The sequence below is a fragment of the Catharus ustulatus genome, chromosome 8 (assembly GCF_009819885.2).
Source record: "Catharus ustulatus isolate bCatUst1 chromosome 8, bCatUst1.pri.v2, whole genome shotgun sequence".
NCBI classification, from domain to species: domain Eukaryota; kingdom Metazoa; phylum Chordata; class Aves; order Passeriformes; family Turdidae; genus Catharus; species Catharus ustulatus.
This window is the reverse complement of record NC_046228.1, coordinates 21,121,883-21,144,356: the sequence shown is the minus strand read 5'-3', so window position 1 is coordinate 21,144,356 and position 22,474 is coordinate 21,121,883. Positions and strand designations below refer to the sequence as shown.

At 40.1% G+C, this 22,474-nt stretch overlaps 1 protein-coding gene across 2 annotated transcripts in view; it reads right to left on the bottom strand.

The window, feature by feature from the left end:
• Positions 1-2,623: 2,623 nt before the first annotated feature.
• VCL (vinculin) overlaps positions 2,624-22,474 on the bottom strand; it is a 58,046-nt gene continuing 38,195 nt past the window's right edge. The window contains exons 8-22 of one of the 2 annotated variants that reach the window (XM_033065474.2): positions 21,791-21,938; positions 20,791-20,944; positions 19,622-19,797; positions 17,365-17,555; positions 15,832-16,031; positions 15,063-15,191; positions 13,874-14,023; positions 13,188-13,296; positions 11,889-12,191; positions 11,184-11,308; positions 10,700-10,885; positions 7,647-7,856; positions 5,352-5,555; positions 4,056-4,160; positions 2,624-3,375 (exon numbers count right to left, since the gene is read on the bottom strand). In XM_033065474.2, the coding sequence (XP_032921365.1) occupies positions 3,229-3,375; positions 4,056-4,160; positions 5,352-5,555; positions 7,647-7,856; positions 10,700-10,885; positions 11,184-11,308; positions 11,889-12,191; positions 13,188-13,296; positions 13,874-14,023; positions 15,063-15,191; positions 15,832-16,031; positions 17,365-17,555; positions 19,622-19,797; positions 20,791-20,944; positions 21,791-21,938 (2,537 nt within the window). In that variant the 3' untranslated portion in view covers positions 2,624-3,228. The remainder of the gene's footprint in view (positions 3,376-4,055; positions 4,161-5,351; positions 5,556-7,646; positions 7,857-10,699; positions 10,886-11,183; positions 11,309-11,888; positions 12,192-13,187; positions 13,297-13,873; positions 14,024-15,062; positions 15,192-15,831; positions 16,032-17,364; positions 17,556-19,621; positions 19,798-20,790; positions 20,945-21,790; positions 21,939-22,474) is intronic. The other variant, XM_033065473.2, reaches the window with a different exon arrangement.

Below are 22,474 nucleotides of genomic sequence, written 5' to 3'. Positions count from 1 at the left end.
TATCTCCAAATAGAGGAAGCTCAACTGCAGAGCGGGGCCTGTGTTCCTGGTCTGTTTAAAAAAAATGTACCAGCACATCTCTGAAGAGTAGAGTTTAGAGAATCAGGATATCATTAGCAAGGAATTACACTGCCACGTTTTAGTCTCCCCTTCTCATGTCTAGCTCTGGGAGTGCTGATAAAGGTGGTTTCTTGTCAGGGTCTCATCTTTTTTCAGATATGGAAAGAACTGTGTGAAGAGTACAAAACTGAATTTTACCAATTATTACTAAATGCCAGGTACCCTCTGGCACTATGGAGCTATGTTTGGTCCTACAGCACCAATAAACATTGGTTCCACCAGGTCAGAATATTGTGGGCTGGTAGAAATTTTTAGCAAGAAAAAATGTTAGTAAGACGTTCTTACAGTGATAGAGTGAAGGAAATACAACAGTGATTTCACACTAACCACCCTTGCATTCAATTAAAGAGGTAAAATTCACATTAACAAGTTGCCCGTCAGAGTACCGGTTCTTCCCTTACTGACAGAACCAGGCCAACCCCATTTCAAGTTTTCATAATACAGCAGATCACTGTCAGGCCTCAGGAAAATCTCTTGTTCTCTCCCACTGAACACAGCTTCCAGTAAATTCTTTAATTACTAGTTTGACAGGCTCAAAAGACAAAAAAACCTTTGTTTACTGTTCTGCTGTTTGAGAAACTTTGCACTTTCTTTCTGTTCAGAACACGTAGAAACAACTGTTCTTTTGCTTTAGCTTTTTGCTGCTCTTCCTGTTACAGCATCATCCACTGTTGTTACCATGAACACTCAGAAGCTGATATTTGTACAAATGCGTTTTTATTGTTTTAACAGAACCAAAGAACGGTTGAGAACATTAGACTATACAATACATTTTGGTTTATAAACAAAGTTTTATAGTGGTAAAACATTTCTAAGTGACATTCATGGTCTTGTTCAAAGTTTTGCTGCACTTCAGACAAATAGTGTTCAAAAATGCAGTAATTGCATAAGGTGGACAAGTATCTCGGCTTCTACAAACAGCTCGAGAACTTAGAGCAAACATTCTGGAAGAATATCAAAGGCAACCATGATTCATAACTCTCCTGCAAACATTCCTCAATAAACAAAAAAGTGATCTTTGGCATAAACAATTATGTATTAAAGGCATTAGTAATATTGCATTAATATCATTCAAGCAACTAAACAGTGATGCTAAAATAATCATAATTAAAAAAAACATCTCACAGAGAAGCCTGGATGGTGGGAGCAGGATGGGGGGATGTGAGGAGCATTGAAAAGCAATACAGGAAGACTATTTAGAAAATCCCTTTAAAATAATCCCTACATATTCAGTGTTATGTACTATTAAATAGAAATTACTACATTAAAATTATGTTAAAGATCTGATAGAAACCAACCAAATGCATCCAGGTTAAGGCTCTGGCACCCCTTCCTTCCTCTTCCTGTTGCAGATAACTGCAAGAAGAGAATACTAAGGAAAGATCCTAAGTACCAAATATTTCATAATACCCAGACACAAGGAGCAAATTCAAGACGAACACACGCCTTCTCTTGCTGAGGTCAGTTTGAGACAGTTGTATTATCAACAGTTTAACTTCCCTTTTTAGGTAACAGTGCAATGAAGGGGTGAAGGGGAGAAGGTCCAAGCATAGAATAACTGTTGCAAGCAGGTAGAGGACAGCTGACTGTGCTGTGTCTCTTCCTTTGAGCTGTTAAGACTGAGAAGTTTTTCCCAAGGACACTTCTATTCAAGCTGGTTTGATTGTGCAACAATTCTCAGCAAATTAGGAGGGTATTATGAGGTCAGTGCTGATTTGGGCAAAAGTCTGCAAGTATTCCTTGCAAATGTAGAAACTCATTCTCAAACAAGTTTTCTTTTCTATGGGGCAATTAAATGAATGCATATGAATATATATATATGAAGGCATATTTAATTATGGAAGGATAAAACTTCACAAGTCTATTTTGTTAAGGGGAGTGGGGGGGGGTTATTGTTGCTATTGTTTGGGGGGTTTTTTTTAAGATAAAGTAACACTTTGTTCAATTCAATTGAAAAAAAAAAGATTTTGAGACTCCTAACTCCACAAGCAGTAAAAATAATGAGGTATGTGCAGCATTAGGAACCATCATTTGCTGGTAGCCACCAGCTTACCTAAAGAGGGTTTCATGTCCCTGCAGAGCTCAGGTTTCAAAAAGTTTGTGCATTGTTGGAAAGAAGAGCAGTGAGGCTAAAAGTATTTTTAAACTGGATATCTTTATCTTTTAATTTTTACCTTGAGCAGCTGGAATAACATTAGATAGAGGGAAGAGGGAAGTAAGAATAATTGCATGTGCTCATTTGGTTTTCAAAAAAGAAAGCCAGCATGTGGCATTTTCTAGTCCTGGACATGCATCTAAATTAAGAGAACCAGGATTTTTCAGCTCAATACATTGCTGAATTGAGCAAGGGAAGAGTTCCATGATTTAAGATCTCCAGCCATAAGGCTCAAGCTGTCAGCAGTGTGCCATTAACATCATCTGCAAAACCTTTCAGTACAGTACAAGAGATCTGGAATGCCTACCTAGGGTGACAGGAGGGAGACAGAGACAGCTCCAGTTTCTGTTAAAGTACTGTTGCCAGGCAAGAATCAAAAGCAAAAAAAAAAAAATAGTATTTCAGACATGGAGTTTTAATCCTCAGTTTACAACTGTTCTGCTGCCCCACCTTCCCTCTTTTAATCAAAAACTTCATATCTTCCATCATTTCTGCATGATTTTAGAATAGCCAGATAAAATCCTGTTGGGAAGTTGAAAGTTTCTGTATCCATGATTGTCCCTAAAAACCTGCCAAGTAACCAAGTGTCCTAAACTTTCAAGATAAGCTTAAAGTGAGGTCCATGTTTTATATCGTCACATGGAAACTACTGGACTATACAGTGCATAAATGAAATGTTTCTGGGAGTACAGAATTCACTAAGAAAATCTTGAAAAACAAAAAAAATTATAACAACTGTCTCCTGTTGGCAGCAAATTGGAGGTGTTGGATATCAAATGTGTTCCAAAGACATTTGAAATGCATTATCTTATAATTCATACCCTTAGAATGGGGCATTAGCATAAGCTAATCTTAAGCTCATGTACACAGCACCTTTTGCTGTTAATATATCTCTTCTGTTTCCAAAAAAAGGCATTTTAAGTTACAGAAAACAATACTAACATGGCAAGTATTTACTGATACCATGGGGTCTTTCTGACCCAGCGAAGAGTGAATCCAGCGTCTGTTCTTATCTTAATGGATGCTGCTTCAGCTTCTCTCACAGTTTCCTTCACAGACTGCATGAGATTCTGGGCATTATGAACCAACATCTCAGTTGCCTGTCAAGAAAAAGCAGCATATTCAATGTTTCAGTAAATACCATGGTGAGGACAGTAGCATGTAAATTCTTTAGGCACAAGGACTCCCAATACAAATGCATTAAGTCTGCTGCCTGATACTAGGAAAACAAAAGTGAAGTAATAGTCTCTGGGAACCAGCAAGCACTATCCTGACTCAAAACAATTTTCCTGTTCCTCACCGGGTATTTGTGCAAAATCTGAATACAACCTTAATGTAACTAAGTAGAATAACCTCTCTCGGAAGCCAAAGCTACGGGATTTCTCCTGAAAAGATGCATTGGGAAGGTAACTGAGCTGCAGGGACTCGAGGTGATGTTGGAAAATGAACGTTTCCCCTGGAATCCACCCGAGGGCGCCCCTGCCCCTTCCAGGTCCAGCCTGCCGCGTCTGCGAGTCCTTCCCTCGGCTTTTTACTGGGCAAAGCAGGAGATTAACAAGCTGGTCATGGCAAAATTGGAACCCGAGTAGCTTTTTGGCTCGTTCTTCTATTAAACGGCAGCATTTGAGCCAGAAACCAAGGTGTTGTACTAAAGTTACCTTCCCTAAACAGCTGAGGTGAGGTTCAATATCAGAACACATCTGATACAATAAGTTGTATATTTGTCCCCATAAAGTGATCAACAGTTCCATGCTACCGTCACAGTCTTGGCATCTCTTACCTGTTCTGACTCTTCATCACTGATATTAGTTCTGCCCAGCATGGTAGCTTTGACAGTGGAGAGAATTTTCAGCTGTGTACTGATGGTTGGGATTCGCTCACAGACCTAAGTAACAGGGATAAAAACCACTTCATATTGTAAATTGAACCAATACTTTATGCATCCCTTTTTTTCAGATAAACGTTTTTATTTTCTTATACTATTAGAAAATGAATATGCATAGAGGTGATCCTATAACCTTCAAAATTATCTGATAAAAATTGGTAGGATATTTGAATCTTATTTTACCTGCTTTGGAAATATTTGGGATGGAGCCAACATTTTTCCATTTTTCCTGATACTCCTAAAATGTCTGCTTGGTTAGGAATAGCATGACACATATATATATTTGGCTGAGACTGAAAAACTTAAAACTGTTGCATTTCTGGTACTATTCTTTGATACAAAGGAATGAGTGAATGAAATATAAAACAATGCAGATTTTAGACAGATCAGTATTTGTAGCACAGTATTTTTTCAAAAGTTCTTTCAACCTCAGATTCTAACTTGACAGAATATATATTCACATAAATATATATATGTAGAAGAATAGTTTGTAAGGATAGTGCAGAAGGCAATATCTCCCAATGAATTACAGTTGTACTGATTGCCAAGAAGTGGAGACAGCCTTGCCTGTCCAGTGAGGATGGGTGTTAGAAAAGAGTGGGTCAGCTAATCAAGAGCAAGTTGCAGTTGGAGCCTAAGAACCAGGGTTTGCTGCAGTTTGGGATGGAGTCTGCTGGGTGTGCTGTGAGAAGGAAGGGACATACAGTTGTGCAAGGGACAGACAAGGTAAGATGTTGTATGAGGGAGAGGTGCTGGGTATGGGACACGTTGGGGTTTAGCCAGCCATGCAGAAGGAAATTTGTAGAGGGAAGGAGTCAGTACTGTGTGGAGCTGCCTGTAAGAAAAAGAGTCAGTGCTGTGTGAAGCAGTTAATGAGGAAAAGAGCCAGTGCTGTGTGGAGCTGCCTATGAAGAAAGGGGTCGGAGTTGCCTGAGAGAAGTCCACTGAGAGAAGGCATAAAAAGTTTTTAATAAAGGACTGATGATGGTGTCAGTCCAGTCCATCTTGACATAATTGCTACATACATATATATATATATATATTCCCATGGGACCTAAAAACACAGACCTTGACAAAACTTTGCAAGCCAAGGGAAGGTACCCATGATTTCCTGGCACAAGTCCTGCGCCCACCCCCACTGAGAGGGGCACAGCAAAAGCAGCATAGGAGGCACTGCCAGGCCCTCGTTACCTGCAGGAGGTTTGTCCTGATGCGCTTGTCCGTGCACTGCTTGGCCACCTCCTTGGCGAGCCGCGTGACCTCGTCGGACGCCTTGGCGATGTCCTTGGCGCACTGGATGAGGGCGCGCTTGTTGCCGCTGCCACCCCGGACCAGGCGTGACATCTCTGCCATGAGCAGCGCCATGCGCTTCGCCGCCGCGATGATGTCGTTGCCCTGCACAGAACAACATGGTCACTGCTGCTGCCAGCCAGCACCGCACGCTGCGGTAGGAACGCTCAAAGAAGGTGAGGATGGAAGAAGAGGTTTCTTCAAGGAACAGGGAAGTTCTGTACTAACTACAGTGTTTCTGACTTTTTTTTTTCTTTCAACTCAGGGAAAAAAGCTCACTTCAAAACTGTAAAAAAAGTTGTAAAGTGTTAGTTTGTCCATGGAATGAGTTACTGCTCTGATGACTAGATTTTAGGATAAAGTATGTTATTAGCGTTTGGAATTTCAAATTTTCCCCCAAAAGAGACTTCTTTTAAAGTTAAAAAAAAAATGTGCCAAACAACCTGTTAAACCAGTTGTAGTCGTAACAGTTGAGCATGAAATTTTCAGTGGCATCTGAAACTGAAGTTGTTAAAGCACAGCTATGCTGCTAATAATGCTAAAGGATAAATGGAAGAGAATCTGACACATAAAACTTTTGTCACCAGTAATGTAGAAGTGAGATGCAATTTTACTTCTTTAAAAGCTATTCCTTGAAAATAAATCGTTTTGATATAATCTCTCTATAAAGCCTCTAGGAGGTAAGAACATGGATTATCAAAAGATAATCTAGCAATATTTCTTATATTAAAATCAAGATTTCTTATACATGAAAATTTAGTCACAGAAATACATCTGAGAAACATTTGATATGTGAATTAATTGTGAGCAACGCAAACCCATTTCTTACGCACTGTTCCAAAGAGAAACCTAGTGCAAGGGAAAACAAACCTAGCTGATTCATTGTTAGTAGTCTGTCAGTACATTTAGTATATTTCTCTTATTCCCCTTCATAGAAAGTTGTTAGTCAAAAGAAAACTATTTGGTGCTTTGAAATATTCCTATTGTGTGGATGAAATAGTTGCAGAGTGAGTTTAAGTATTAGCACATGCTTTCCCTGGAATAATCCCACAAGTAATGACCAATGAAGTTCAGGGCAAAAAATTACACATTGAGAACCCAGCTGAGCCAAGGTATCCTCTGTCCTGTGCACACACTTCTATGACTCACTACAAGCAAGTTGAAGATGATATCCCAGGCATTTCACAGATACAGTGACCCACACAGCTGAGCTATTCGTTACCGTGGCCTATTAACTAAACAGTTTGCTACTATAACCAGTTAGGATATAAATGACATAACACAAAGCTTTTCCATGTTTTCACGTAGAAGGATCAGTGTTTAACAAGTTATCCAAGCACCAGAATCTGAAAAGGACAAGAACATTTTTAAAGCCCTTTTTATTAAATGGTTTAGTATAACTAGCTAGGTAAGTACACACACACATACATATGCACACTCCCCTAACGTTTGTTTGTTACGGGACACCAACCTTATTTTTTGCAGCATGCTATGAAAAGTGCCCAGTCTTGCAAACATTTGTGCTTAGACAGAAGACAGGCTACTTGTGAAAGTCTGAACCTCATTAGATTTCCACTGGTTTCATATAGACAGGATCTCAATTCAGCAGCTAACAGCATTCAGTGCAGCTTCTTCAGAAAAGAATTCTCTCAAGACCAGCATTTGCAATACAGCCCAGTGCAAGCCAGCAGTCAGGCAGTCTCTTCCATAAACACTGCCATACAAAGCCATTCCTTGTTGGAAGGGATGTTAATTGACGGCATCAATTTGAGGCCAAGCACAATAGACACCTTAAATGACTTCTTGAATTCTGTATACTTGGCTGTATCCGGAAGTCATCAGGAAACCATTAACCATGGCTTCCCAGGTAGCCAACGTGAATGGAAAAAGGAACCCAAGGGGAGGAAGACAATCCCTATTTACAATTTGAAAACTGCCATAACAAAGAAGACCAGGCAGATGCAAAGGGAGAGGAAGTCTTTGAATATTAATAAGTGACCCCAATCAAGCTTCAATCCGGCACTGACAAACAGATCTAGCAAACTCGTGAAGCCACTCTCAGTCCTTAAAATGAAGTGCAGACACACTTATTCATTCAGGATGGCGGGGCCCAGCAGGGATCAAGAGTGGTGCAAATGTGTCAGCGTTCCAGGTGGCCGGATGCACGCGGATCAGTCCCTGGGGACTCAGGAGTACCTTACTAGACCACTTGGTTGCTTCCCGATGTAGAGACTGAGCAGCAGCCAGAATGGGCTGGTTAACGGGCTGATTGGTTGGCATTAACAGCAGCTCAGGCTCGTAATCATCTTCAATGTCATAGGGGAGAGTGAATTCAACATCTGCATCATCCTCCTCATCTACATCTACACCAGCCTCAGCCGCTTCATTAATCACAGTCACATCAGGCTTTGCAGGTGGCAGCAAGGGTGGAGAAACAGGGGACAGTTAGTACAAGAAGCAAAATTTGGTAGAAGAGCACAAACTCAGCAGTTTTAGTGACCAAAACATCCTCTTGGCCTCTCAGGATCTGACAAGGCAGCTCTAGGATCAGGTCAAGGGGAGGACAGGAAGGAATATCAGATTAGCAGAAACAAACAAACAAACAAACAGTTCACCTGTGAACCAAAGTTACCAAAAACAGTAAGAAGTTACAATTCAAATATGCAGCAACATTTTCCATCTGAGCATTCAGCTTCTGCAGACAGAGGCTGACCCACAGAAAAACATTTTACTGACAGGTGAACAATTAAATGAATGGCTTTTCTGCTCAGTGAAAGCCCTTCTGACTGCACAGGAGCAGGCACAGCAGCTGATGACTGTGGTGTTGGTGCAGATACAAAGCTTTGTATGGAAGCCCATTCATATGTGTGATAAGAGCAGATAGCAGCAGAAAAGCCACTGACACTGCTTGCTGTAGAGTAAAAAAAGAGATGGGATGGAAGACACTGTAGAATCAAGTACTGAGGTACCACACTGAACATGTAAAAGAGCAACACACGGTTGGAAAAAAAGAGATGATGTTGAATGCCATAAATATTACAATTCTTAAAGAAGACTGAAAATGAATGAATTAACAAAGAGGATTGTGAAGCATGTGATACTGTTTTGCCACGATATGTTGTATCCATTACCTTAAAAAAAAAAGGGAGGGTTCAAACAAATAATGTTAACAAATAAAGTTCTCAAGGAAGAGGTATAACAATATAGGCATTAATAAGACAGCAATATTTCAATACCAAAGTAGTCTACACGTTTACTAACTGTCTTTCTTCAACTAAAGCCAAGTGTGATAAAAGTAAAAGTACCCTTATCAAAAGCTGTCTATTTGCAACTGTGTTTTGCCTAAGATATAGCGTTTTATATCAACAACAACATGCAAGAATTTTGGAAGTTCTAACACTTGTAAGGCCACATCAACTGACCTTCAAAGGCAGCTTTTATTTAAGTCTTAATCTAATGAAAAGTATCTAAATACCTCTCATTTTCTGATTTATTCAAATGAGGGGGAAGCCAGGCAAACTAAAGCAATAGAAATTGTTCAGCTCATGTTCCGTGAGAAAAATGGAGTACATGAAAGCCCAGAAGGCACTCAGTGAAGAGCAGATTTGTAAAGAAGGAGAAAAAACAGATTTGCATTCTTAGAAGAAAGAACAATGTTATCAACATTTTTTTAAAGACTAAGTACTTGTTCACCCACTCCTGCCACTTTACTACAGGTAAAGTACCAGTAGACTGAAGTGATCAGCAAAAAGGCAAAAGACAGTTGACACACAGTCTGTTGGGACTTGACATAAGCAAGACCTCATAGTTGTTTTTCCAGGTCTAGGCCGTATTCCTCAATTCCATCAATCCTTCTTCCAACTGACCAGGTGAGTATAGAATCTACAGGTGTTTTTTTAAAACTTCTTCACCCCAAACAGACTGTGAGAAAAACTGAGCTCCTATTGCTAAAATGATGCTGCTAAAAAAGAATTGGAAGGACAATTGCCAGGCTAACTTACTGGGTTTTTTAGTCTCAAATTAAAGAAACAGCAATGAATACAGAGTTTTATAATCTAAAGTCACTGAGCTTTGAGGTCTTTCATAATCAGCAAGGACTTTTAAGGTCTGCTGCTTGCCTTTGCATTATTTAATTTACAAGGCATATAGTATATATATGGTCAAAGCATTTTATTACCTACTCTGTATTGTTAAGTTACCAGTTCTGTGATTCCAATGTCAAAACACTTTTAGGAAACCAAGATTAAAGCTTTTAGCATCAAAATTACCTTCTGAGATCACTAATACATTCCAGTAATGTCCCTTTAATAATATAAAAATGTGTTTGGTATATCCAGAAGTATGGGGAAAATAGAGCTTTGGATTTTGGGTAAGAGACACCCAAACAGATTTGCAGAAACTTCTTTTGTATTTTATTTGTGCTTGCAAAACAGACATTCCTTTAGCACAAAGCACTGAAGTTGATTCTGTAAGCCATTCAAGTTCATCTCCTTACCACCTAATTTAGTGCAGAAAAGGGTGAGATTATAAAAGCCAAATTCTGACCCTTAAATTTAGCTAAATCTGTGAAGTTCTTACTCAGCACTCAGCTTCTGCCAGAGGAAAAATGTAGCTCTTGGGGGAAGGAAGGAGGAAAAAAAGCAAAATAAAGTGATATTAGCATTTATGTGACCAACAAATTCACACTTCTTTGTGATAGCACTGAAATGGGAAGGAAATTCAGGATTTCAGCCTTAAAAGCAAATGTGACTCACTCTAAAAAAAGAATGAGACCAGGCCACTTATATGTGTTCATTTTTCCCATCATAAATGCATCAGATTAACTGCAAACTACCTTTGCAGCTTCTTCCAGAATTAAGACAAACCAGGTCATGATTCCTACAGCTGGGATCTGCAACATCCATATAGACTTTTCCATACAGATTTTTTAAAGTCACTTAAATATAGCAACCAGCTTGTCAGCCTGCACAAGCATAAGTATTAGTGACTCTAGGCAATACCAGCACCAAGGATCACAAACACCTTAGCATACAGGGCATATTTGTGTTCCCAGGGGTGTGTTAACAAAGCAGTCTAGCAATTCTAAGCATTGTTGACCCTAGTTCACTCTGATCTTGAAAGGGTTTCTAATTCCTCCTACAGCAGTGTTTTTACTACTTAGACACTGTCATAAGACAAAACACACTGATCTTGAAAATAAAATTAAAAGAGAACCCTTTTAGCACAAAACACTTACAACAATTTCTTACCTTGCTAGACCATTTCCGGGCTTCATCATGCAACTGTCTAGCAGCCATCATCATGGGCTGATTGATTGCTTCTCCTGCCTTTTGCTCTGGGAACTCTTCATCCTTTTCTTCAGGTGGTGGTGGTCTGGGTGGGGGAACCTCACCCTCTGGTAGCGGTGGTTTTGGAGGAGCAAGTTCATCAGTCAGCTAAGGAAGGCAAACATCTTATTGAGTGCAATGAACGAGAGCAAAGGTGAACAATGCTGTCATGGCAAGACATGGTATGACCTCAATTTTTCAAGTGCTTCCTGTTAAAGAAAATACCATGTTTTAATCTTTCTTTTGAATGCTGGATTGATATTTTTTAGACTTGAGGCTACTTGTATGCATGGCTGGCCAGACAATACCTTTTGTTTCTAAGGAATAATAACCTACCTAAGGAATTTCAGTGTAATCCACACATCAATGACTACTGTGTATTTTATTACAAACTACCTACACTTACATGAAGGTGCTCAAGGTCAGGAGGAGGAGGAGGAAAATCTGGTTCCTGAGGCTGGAAGGCTTCTCTGACTTTGGCCACAGCTCCCAGAATTTTGTATCCAGAATCCAAGAAACTCTTCTGCAAACCTGAACAAAAATTCCATTACCAGTTTAATACCAATTTAGTAGAACTTGGTAATATTTAGAACACTACTCCCAAAAATTACTTCTATAATGTACTGTGCCAAGTACACTTACATGTGTGTTTAAAAACTACCAAATTGCTTACAGCCAACTTGCATGCTCGAAATGTTAGTGTCATATGCAACATGCATACAATAAAGCCTTGGCTGAGTAATAATCACTATCAACAGTCAAAGTAATTGACTGAACAACTTTTAGAATAAAAAAAACTACTTAATATTTTCTTATATAAAGTAGTATTACTTAAAACTAGTAACAAATGCTTTTAATTAAGAACACAAAATTGCATATCATACTAGAATGCTGAATCATTTTCCCTTGAATATGCCAAAGGCCTTTGATTGCATTTTAGAAAAGCAGGATGCAGCAGTTAATGGTGTGAACTTGATTTCATCATTCTGAGAAGTGTACACCATATTTACATAAAAGGAGATACACAGCTGTATAAGAAAAAATGAGCACTACTTCACATCATTTCCAGTCAATAAAAGGCATATCTTAAATTAGCTGACTGAATCCTTACCAGGATCAGAAATGTTGCCTGCCACAGCTTTAGCATCCATTACCATGGGTGATATAGTTTTGCTCAGCTCATCAGAGGCTGCTTTAACAGCCTCCCTAAATTTAGGGTCTTCAGAATTTTCCACCTCCCGTTTTGCAACCAGCAGGATGCGGTTTGCTCGTCTGGCAATGCTGGTGGCACCAGCTACCAGCATCTGAGGTTGCATGTTGGCCATTGCAACTTTACATTTATCCAGGTCCTTCTTAATGGCTTCTTCTGATGCATCCAACAGAGATTTAGTATCAATGGCTTCATCCACCAACCCTAGAATAAAAGTTAAATATATTTAATATTCTAGTTTCATCTGTGGAAAGAGATATTTGGTGTTCCAGAGACAGTTCAAAACCAGAAAAGTATTTTAAAACTGGGGCATGGGGAAGAGCAGAAGAGGACATGGAAATCAGACCAAAGTACTACTTCAATTTAACTTCTGATTCTGTTGTACCTCTGTGACAGTTACCATGGTGAAGCTTGCTAATGACACCCCAAGCTCTTACTCCTCTACCATGGAATGCTTCAGTCAAGAACTGGCTTACACAGTATATGCAGCAGAGATTCTTTCTTCACACTAAATTTCTTTAAGCATATTCAGTACTTTTTGCACTCTCTCATTCATTCCAAAGGAAATATCCCTCTGGATGTGCTTTTCACATAAGGGTGATTCAGCAGTGAGATTTAAAATACCCAGGATTTAATTACTGGGATGAAGGAGGAGATAGTACACAGTCAGCTGCTCAGCAGGTCAGTGAAAAGGATCTGCACTTGGGAAGGACTGAAACGTTTCAGTGCCTCAGCAGGATCAGGAGCTTTGTACTTTTCTCTGTGTTCATTCAGCTGTTACAATATTTTGAACAGGTTTTCTTTCCTTCAGTTAATTATCTGTCCTATTTCAACATGCCAAGATTACACAGAAGAAAACCTCAAGTTGTCATAGTGATATACTGCTAGAAAAGTAACTGCAATAAAAGTGATGGTATTCTGATTTTCCCAAAAAAAAAAAAAAAAGAACTAAAGCAGGATTTGCTTTTCTACAACTCAGTATTAACAGGTAAGAAGCCATTTTGTAATCCTTAACATATACATATATCCTGTAACATATACATATTCCTGGAATCAGAGAGTGCATTCCCACTTAATTTATTTTTAATCAGTCATTATTCTTTGCATGTTTCATTTTTCATTAATCCAAGCAGAATGGAGAAAAATCTATACAAGCTAGTTAGGCACAGGTAGGATCTTCAACAAAAATTGCTACTTTACCTGTCATTTTTTCTACATTATCAATCCATTGATTTTTCATGGTCTCAAAATGTTCATAAGCAGCTTGATTTCCAGGATTTCTCAGGAGGATACGAGCTGCTGATACTACCTGCCAACAGAAGACATTTTTAATTTTCAGTACACATCAACATTACACACATTCTTGAAAATGCTTTTTTTTTTTTCAGGACTGGATGTGTAGCTCCACACTTGAAAACCTAGTTCATTAATTTTACTGCAACATACAGCTCCTTAAACATCTACCATACTTCTGAAATGAGTTGGCCCAAATACTTTTTTCTGGAACTTCAATTACATACTAATTTATCTTAATGATAAATTATCTTGAAACCGCTAGAGTACAATACTTATTACACTACCAACATTTAGATAAAAGTTTATTTTGGGGAAAAAAAACTATTTTTTCCACTTACATATTTGACTAAGCTTCAAAATCATTTTGTTTCAAGTATAACCCACAGACATTTCTGTGTAAGAGTTGAAGAATAAAATATGTCATTTGATCATTTTGTTCTACTTAGTATCATGTATAGAAATAATTGCCATTCCCCTTCTAGGAGTGTCAGTACTATGTTCCTTGCTGGTATTAACAACTTTCTCTGACAACAGAAGCATAAGGAAAATTGCCCAGAAGTCATGCCCAGCCCTTCAAACGCAGCAAGCACCTGTGGGGTGAGTTCCCTTGCTGATTTCACTGTCGCCTGAATGCCCTCCACGGTAGTTTTATTGGCAGTTCCAACTGCAGCTGCTTTTTCTGCTGTAGCTCCCAGTCTAGCAGCATGGTTTTCAAAGTTTGCTGCTCTTTCATCAAACACCTAGTTGTTAGAAGAGGAAAATAAAATATTAAAAGAAGACCTAATGTCCTTAACAGAATACAATTCCTTCAAATTGTCAGAGACACCTTCATAACATCCTCACTTAACTCATCCTAAGAGGATGCAAAAGGACACAAAAGCTTTGAAGGCATTTGGTTTTTTTTAATCTTTACATTACCAGACTTGCTCCTTTACTAACTCAATGGGACAATTAAGGAGATGTATATACACTTTATAGCTTCAAGGTGTGAAGTTCCGTAATTCCTGATGACTACTGCTGCAAGAAGTACTCTAATAAAACTATCTTAGCTCAGAGATTCATCTTCAAACTCATAATATGAAAGTAGCTATATCTGAAAGATAAGTAAGGGGATTTACACTAAAAATTCATACTGGAAAAAAAATTCCTTCCTTTTACAGTCCTTAGATATTCAAGAAACAGAAAAGAAACTCTGACAAAAAGCTATCCTGCAATAATGCTGAATTCTTCAAGGCCTTGGGAATTACTTTGATTATGTAGCCAAAAACCAAAATAGCCAAACAGAACTGCCAGACACATTTTAGGTACCTGATGTGCAGCCAGTGGCTTCCAAGTACAAGAAACAATATCCAGCAAGAGAACAGGTTTAATCTGTTGATTAATTCTGGCATGAATTTGACTATTGTAATCAGTTTATGTAATGCTGAGATATAAAAATCCACCCCTTAGTGTGTTAGAGATTTTTGCACAAGAATTCTGTATCCCACTGACAGCAATGTGGTACCAACAACAACAATGTAGGGAGACATTTTTGCCATTTCCTGAAGTCAGGGACAGCACTGTTGCCAGGGTTATACCATTCAGTCTCCACATGTCTGGACAGATTTGCATAGTAATCATTATGTTGTCAGAATTAATAAGCATATATCACAAATTTGAGAAAAAAATACCAATTCATTTTTCAGAACACTGATTTATTTTTCAAAATACCAATTCAGGCAAAATTAAAGAATAACTGAAGCTTTATATGGAAAGAAAAGACCACCTGGGTATACTTGCCTCATCTCTGTTGGGAGCATCAGAGGGAGCAGTGGCTGCTACTGCTAACAATTTAATAGGAGTTGTGGTGTCACTAAAAACATCAGAAACTTCCTGGGTCATTGCTTCTTGCATCCGTGATTTAAGATCCTTCAAAAAAGTGGAAGCTCATTAGCATGTGAAAAAGGGATATAAAGTTGTAGGGGTTCAAATCCCATAAAACCTTCTCTTGGGAAAAAAAAAAAAAAGCCTGTTCCAATGGCTGACATTAAGATAAAATTACCTTAGAAGTATGACCAATTACAGTAATTTCACAACCATAAGGTGTACCGGACTATAAGGCACAGCCCCCGGGAGTCGGCAAATTTCCCAACTTTGTCCATTACATAAGGCGCACCGGACTATAAGGCGCACTTCCGGGTTCGGGGGAAAAATTTAGTCAAAAGGGTGCACCTTATAGTTGTGAAGTTACTGTAGTCCCCTTTTACGTAAGGTTAAATATACAAAGCTTATATACCACTCCTTGAAACAGCATTAGAAGCTATGAACAGAATGATTTGACACTTTGCCCCTCAAATTTGCAATGCTAGCATGCTATTTTCTTTTAAGAGAGACTCAAATTTTCCTTCTAAACTGATCATCTGAAATTAACCCCTGTGGCATGATAGCAAGGCCTTTCTAGAAAGTTTGCTTTAAACACCTCAGCGAAGCAAGCAGGTCTGTAGCTGCACTTCTGTTCCCATGCATGCCTCCCACACTCAAGGCTTGCTCAGAGGAGTGAAGTCCTTACCTTCAGCGAGTCCTGGAGCTGAGCAGCAATGGCCCTGGCCTGGGGGGACTCGCCCTCCCCTCGAGCAGCCAGATCAGCCAGCTGGGCAGAGAGCTGGTCCACGCGGTCACACTTGGCCAGCAGGTCCTGCCGGTACGGGCCCATCATGACGTTGGCCAAACGCCGGCCTTCGGCAACCAGCCCGCGGATGGCAGCCTGGCCTGCAGGGGACAGGGCATTGGCACTGTGCCACAAAGAGTGGGAAACCAGAGGCACCACCCAGTGCTGCACATACACGAGCACATGTCAGAATTCTCACGGTTTTAAGAACACTTGACTAGGTGGCAGAAAAAGATCCGCGCAGTTTATCACTGAATAATTACAGCTCAAAACCACAGAGGAATTAAACTGTCTCCAGTTTCTTTTTCCTTAATTCAGTAACTCTGGCTAGAGATACATCCTTTTTAACTAGAGTGGTCTGACAAAAATTAACCAAGGCAGTTGTCAGGTATTTCTAAATAACTGGATTTGTTGACTCCAGCAGAAAGCACTTGCAAATTCCAAATACTGCAATTCATCTCCACATCATTAGAAGGTGAGCAGCAAGAGCGGAAGACAAATAGACAACATAACTTAAAAAGCCAAATGCCCTCTCCCAGAATTCCAGAAGCCATAAGTAAGAAGTGTCAAGCAGTCTGAATTGGAAGGGACAGTGGGGATAGGGAACACCTTACAAAGCCTCCACAGTATGTTGAAAGCTTTTCTGTAAAAAAAAATTATTTTTAGCATGGGTAATTTCCTTCATTCCAGATGCTTCCTGATCATTCACAGGAACGTAATTCTCTGTTCTTTCAATATTACAATAGCATTATTCTTTTAAAAGAACTTATCATGTATTAAGTCCAAAGACCTACTGAAGAATAATTTTAAACTAATGCTAACCCACAAGTAATCCAAGTTTGTGATCAAGCTTAAAATTACTGAGGAAGTTGTCACAATGCCAGACTATTCAAGAATCAACTCAGCACCACTGCCATCTTTTATGTTCTTAATTTACTGTTCTTATGAGTATCCTGCCAAGTGCCAGCAACTCCTGAACCACCGTTATATGCTCATCGAGAGCATACTGGGATTATCAGATCCCCTTTCTCTGTAATTATTAGCAAGCTGTTTAGATAACCCAGAAACCATACATGAAGTGATACTTTTAGGTCAGATTTATGAGTGTTCTTCTCTGAAGGACTTAATTACTCAATTTGCTGGAGTAGGTATTAATTCAAATTTGAGATACAGTATTTGCATAATGAGAAAAGCAAGAAGCAATCTTAAGTTTGTCTTCTCTACATGTTCTTCCACTCTTTAGGAATGAACACAAAGAGAATCGTGGACCAGCTTAATTCTGCAAATGCAATCAGAATTTAGATATAAATCTTCAAGTCTCCACACCAGTGAAGATTCAATGCATCCTCAGCATCTCAGGAGCAGTAGTGTCCACCACAAAAATTAGTGACAGGTTTAATTGTAAAAATGGGGGAAAATCAGAGAAACACTTACCGACTCCCCGATCAGCAACTGTAGGATTGTCTATCCACCTTTGAGCCTGTTCAATCTTGCCCTCCAAATGGACAGCTGCTTTAACTGGCCTCGTATTAGCTACAGCCCTGTTTGTTTTGGACTGTAAATTCTGAAGTGATGTAGCTATTTGCTTAGCCAAAGCACGGGCCTCAGGAGAGTCACCTTTCCCACTAAGGATTAAAAATAATAGAAGAGTGTAGTCATATAAACATCATTTACAGATTATCTCAAATTCAGCAGGAGGACACAGTATTTTTAAATAAGGCTGGTATTTTTAAATAAGGTTCAATTTGACACTTGGGTTGAGAGTCTGAGGAACAATTCTCTACTGTGGTACCTGGACATTACGTACATTCAGCACAGCACTGAGGTGGGGGAAGGCATAGTACTGCCATTGCCAATACTGGTGTAAGAATTGATTTCCCATTGCTGTCTTATGAGCAACTGCAATCATGCCACACAGATTATAAGCAGAAGATTAAGCAGCCACAGACCAAAGGCTATATATAAACTTGACAAAGGTAGCACATTAAGACCTACAGCAGCTAAACCTCAATAAAAACTTGATTAAAGCATCTAACTAATGAAGTAAGAAAAATATTTACTGCTATATTGCAACCAGCCATAGGTGAAGATGACAGTTTGTACAATAACCGTTTCTCCTCTTCCATTGTCAACCAGCCTCTTTGCAAAACTGAGAAACAATTTCTGAAAGTCTTTTGTACAATTTGCAGTTACAACTTAGAACACTGACAGCAATGGAAGTGGTAGATATTCCACCTTGATATTTACTAAACTGCTAAGCAAAACACAGTGATGACATCCATCTGCATAAATAAACTGATATTTCTTATTAACATGTTGTTTTGACAATACAAACAAGCTCATTTTTGGCTTCAGCTTCCCTCTCAAATATGCCACAGGCAGCAGAAAGAACATACATCTATGTAATACATCTCTGGCTACCTTTTTTTTAAGTACAGTAAATTCACGAATACAAGCCGCACTGCGTATAAGCCACATCTCTGGGTGTTGGCAAATATTTCGGTTTTTGTCCATAAATAAGCTGCACCCGAATATAAGCCGCTGTGTCGTTTGCAGCGAGGACCCGCGTGCAATTAGTAACAGAACCGCGGGAGGGCGGGGTTTACTGGCTGAGCTAAGGCTGTGCAGGTTCGGCCCGCTAGGGGCCGCTGACAGGGCCAGGTGGCCCAGCCCGGTGCTGCCGCTCGGGGCCGGCCGCCGCTGCCCCTGGGCTCGGTCACCCCGGGTCGGCGCTGCCCCGCGGTGGCAGGCAGGGACGGAGCTTCCCCCGCTCCTACGGCAGCAGCGGCAGGTGGGGACGGAGCTTTCCCGTGCCCGTGGCGCCGGCGGCGGGCGCAGACAAAGCACCCCGCCTCCTCCCCGAGCCGCGGCAATGGCTGTGCGGGGCTCCCGTCGGCTCCCCGAGCCGCGGCAATGGCGGCGCGTGCTTCCACCCGCCTCCCCGGGCCGCGGCAATGGCTGCGCAGGGCTCCCGTCGGCTCCCCGGGCCGCGGCAATGGCGGCGCCCCCCCCCCATCGGCTCCCCGGGCCGCGGTAATGGCGGCGCGCCCCCCCCCCCGTCCTCCCCGGACCGCGGCAATGACGGCGCCCCCCCCCCCCCGTCGGCTCCCCGGGCCGCGGCAATGACGATGTGGCCCCCCCCCCTCCTCCCCGGGCCGCAATAATGGCGGTGCAGGGTCCCCGTCGGCTCCCCGAGCCGCGGCAATGGCGGCGCGCCCCCCCCTCCTCCCCGGGCCATGGTAGAGGAGGGAAGAAGAGAGCTCTCCCGCCTCTCTCCCCGCCCCCCGTGCTGACTGCAGGGAGCCAGGGCAACACAGTAACACTGTAACAATTGCGAAATGCCAGCTTTTACTGGCAGGTGCTTGGCTCGGCACTCTGGTTGGCACGTCTGGGGTTGTAAATGTCAGCAAATTATTCACATATTAGCCGCCCCCGACTATTAGCCGCACTTCCGGGTTTCCACCATAATTTTTGTCAAATTGCTGCGGCTTGTATTCGTGAAATTACTGTAAGCTAGTGCAAGCTAGGCTTTGAGATAGAAATCACTAGGCTGAACAACTAACAAAGGTTTATTTTAATGATGATCAATATTTAATATTTAATATTTAATGATCAATATTCTGATCTTGCTCAGCATTTTGAACTGCACAAGAAAGTCAAATAAAATAATGGTGATAAAACAAATACTTACTGCCGTCGCAGATCTGACAGCTTGGCTGTCAAAGCAGAGATTTCCCCCAAGGAACGAAGGATATCATCTCTCTCTTTAGGCTCCTCACATAGTTCTGCAACTTTCCTTGCTTCATTCATAATTCCCCGAATATGCTCTTCTCCTTCACTCCCCGCATTAGGATCTGCAAGCCAATTCTTAATAGAAAGAAGTTGTGTACAAGTGAAGACAAAAAGTAATGTTTATCCTATACATGCTTTTATAGAGAAAGAAATAGCAATAGAGCTCTCAAAACTTTATTTAACAGACAAAACATCTCAAAAGCAATTTCTGGTTTTTAGGTACCATTAAATTATTCTATTGCCTCAGTTTTTCTGTTTTGAAAAAAAATGTTCGACTAGACAAAATCTACCCAAAGATTTTTACATTCTCTCTCCTCAACATTTGCGAGCAATATTTTAGAAGCAAAACCGAATCACTGCCTTTAGGAACTGATGATGTGACTTTCAGAAAAAAATGAAAACAGATGGTCTTGAGCCCAGGGTGGTACTCTCACAGAGCTCTCTCTAATAAGTCCCATTATCATTTCATTTGATACATATGTAATATTAATGTGTCTTTATATATTGATAATAGACACATTTAGATAAGGTGTAGATATAGAATGCCCATTATTTGATGACCATCATAATCATCACTGGGTAAGAGACTGACCATTGAGGGATATTAAGAGTAACAAAAATAAAGGATCAACTGAAAGAAAAAGTAGTTTCATTAACATAATTTCACTTGTCATTAATATGAAGTTCTAAATCCTGAACTCCACTCCTAAAATAGAGCCCAAAGAAAGGGCTCTGGTTTTATGCACAAATAAGTCTGTTCAATCTGAAACTCTTCTATTCTTTTCTTTAGTCAGATTAGTTAATATGCAAATTCATGTTCCATCATTTTAATTTAATAACCTTGAAATTTCTAGTACAGCCAAGTAAGTTACCATAAAGGATCATCATCTGAAATAAAACTCCCCATATGCTGTAAATTACTGAATTTAAAATTTTTCTTTGTTACAACAAGTAGCCCCTCTATGTTCTTCCTATCAAGTAACCATGTTGTGTTCAGAAGCAACTACAGCAGTTCAGTACACCAGCTCTTCATCACATTGTGAAGTATCTGCTAATCACTAGTGGTACCTGAGCAGCATCAATCTTCTTAGCAATTGCCTGCTTGGAGTTGGTCATAGCCTCCAGCTTGCGGGCTGCATTCTCCACTTTGGCAGTGAGCAAGTCCAGGCCCTGGGACACCTGCTGGGCTTTCTGCATAGCCATGGGTGTAGCACCCTGCCCTCTGCCCAAGACAAAAACAGCACCACAGATTCAGCTCAGTATTTTCTAGTGAAGAGGGAGCTGTTTACAAGTACTCCCAGGAAATATTGCAAGCAATACAGTATTTATTCAGATTTCGTTTCCTCCTTAAGGAAACAAAAAACAGAAGAACAGAAGAAGACATAAAAACTAAGAGTGTATTTTCCCTATTCCAAAATGTGACATTGAGCATCCTCAGAAGAATAAACTTTTTTTTAATTATCAAAAAGTAAAGCCATTTAAGGATAGAGTTCCATTAAAGTACCCAGGACAAGGCCTCTTCTATTCTCATTTACAGACTGTTGTAAAGAGTCAGAATCTGCAAGAGTTAAAGCCTCGCCATATCTAAGTGAGGACAGCAAAAAAAATAAATAGGAAAATAAAATAGCTTAGCTGCCTCGATCATGTGGCACACAAAGTTCAGCAGAATTTGCAAATGAAGGATAAATAACCACCACATGTGATCTAACATCCCAGAAAACCCCTAAAAAGTAGAATATCCATGTATCTTACAGTAATTGGGGTATAGCCTCTTTGGAGAACAGACTTAACAGGAGAGTTTAACATTTCCTTTCTGCCCAATTTGGAGGAAGGTTATGCATTATACAGCAAGCAAACTCAGAATTATCTACTTGACCATTTCTGATCATCACATTATATAATTAACATTTCTCTTATTAAAACATTACTCTTATCAGAGAAGAACAGATTAAAGTAATAAAGGTAAAACACAGCCCTGGTCTGCTTTTCTACAGGTTAGGAAGTAACAACTGCAGAAAAAACTTTTTAATAGCTCATGGGAAGTGTCCATGCCAAGTAAGAGCTTTACCTAGCCCGGAGGTCAGCCAGCTGATCAGTCATTTGCCCCAAGGTTTTGCACGTGCCCAGGATCTCTCTGCGCTCTTTGCCTGCACACAGCTCTCCTGCTTTGCCAGCTTCATCAAGGATCTGCCTTATAGCCTGTTCACCAGCATCCCCTGAGACACAATGTCAGTCAGTACAACAAACCAGACAGGTTTTTTTCTTGACAGGTACAAGAAAACTACTACATGATATCATGTCACGTGAGCTGCATTAGGTTCAGTCATGAAAGTACATTCATCAAACACAGATATACACCAAAAAACAATTTACATCAAACTTCTAAAATTGTATTAGTTTGGCTTTGATTTCAGAGGAAATCCATCTGATAAGGTCTTTCAACATCCAAATGGAACAGGCCTTTATCAAGTTCTTTTTACTTTAAAGACATACAATGATAAACAAACCCCTTATATAAGTAAAGGTGATCGCAATTAAGCATATTTATGGCAGATTTTCCTACTAAAAATTCTATGTCAAGACTGAAAAAACACTGAAAGAGATTCTGTTAGGGAAATCTCAGTTCATAAAAATCTGAAAATACAAGAGGGATCTTAAATATTAGCCATGGCTGCAGTTAAGTACTGTTCAATTAATAAGTCTTTGGGTTTACTGCTGGAATTCAAATTAAGAACATGTATGTTCCATAGAA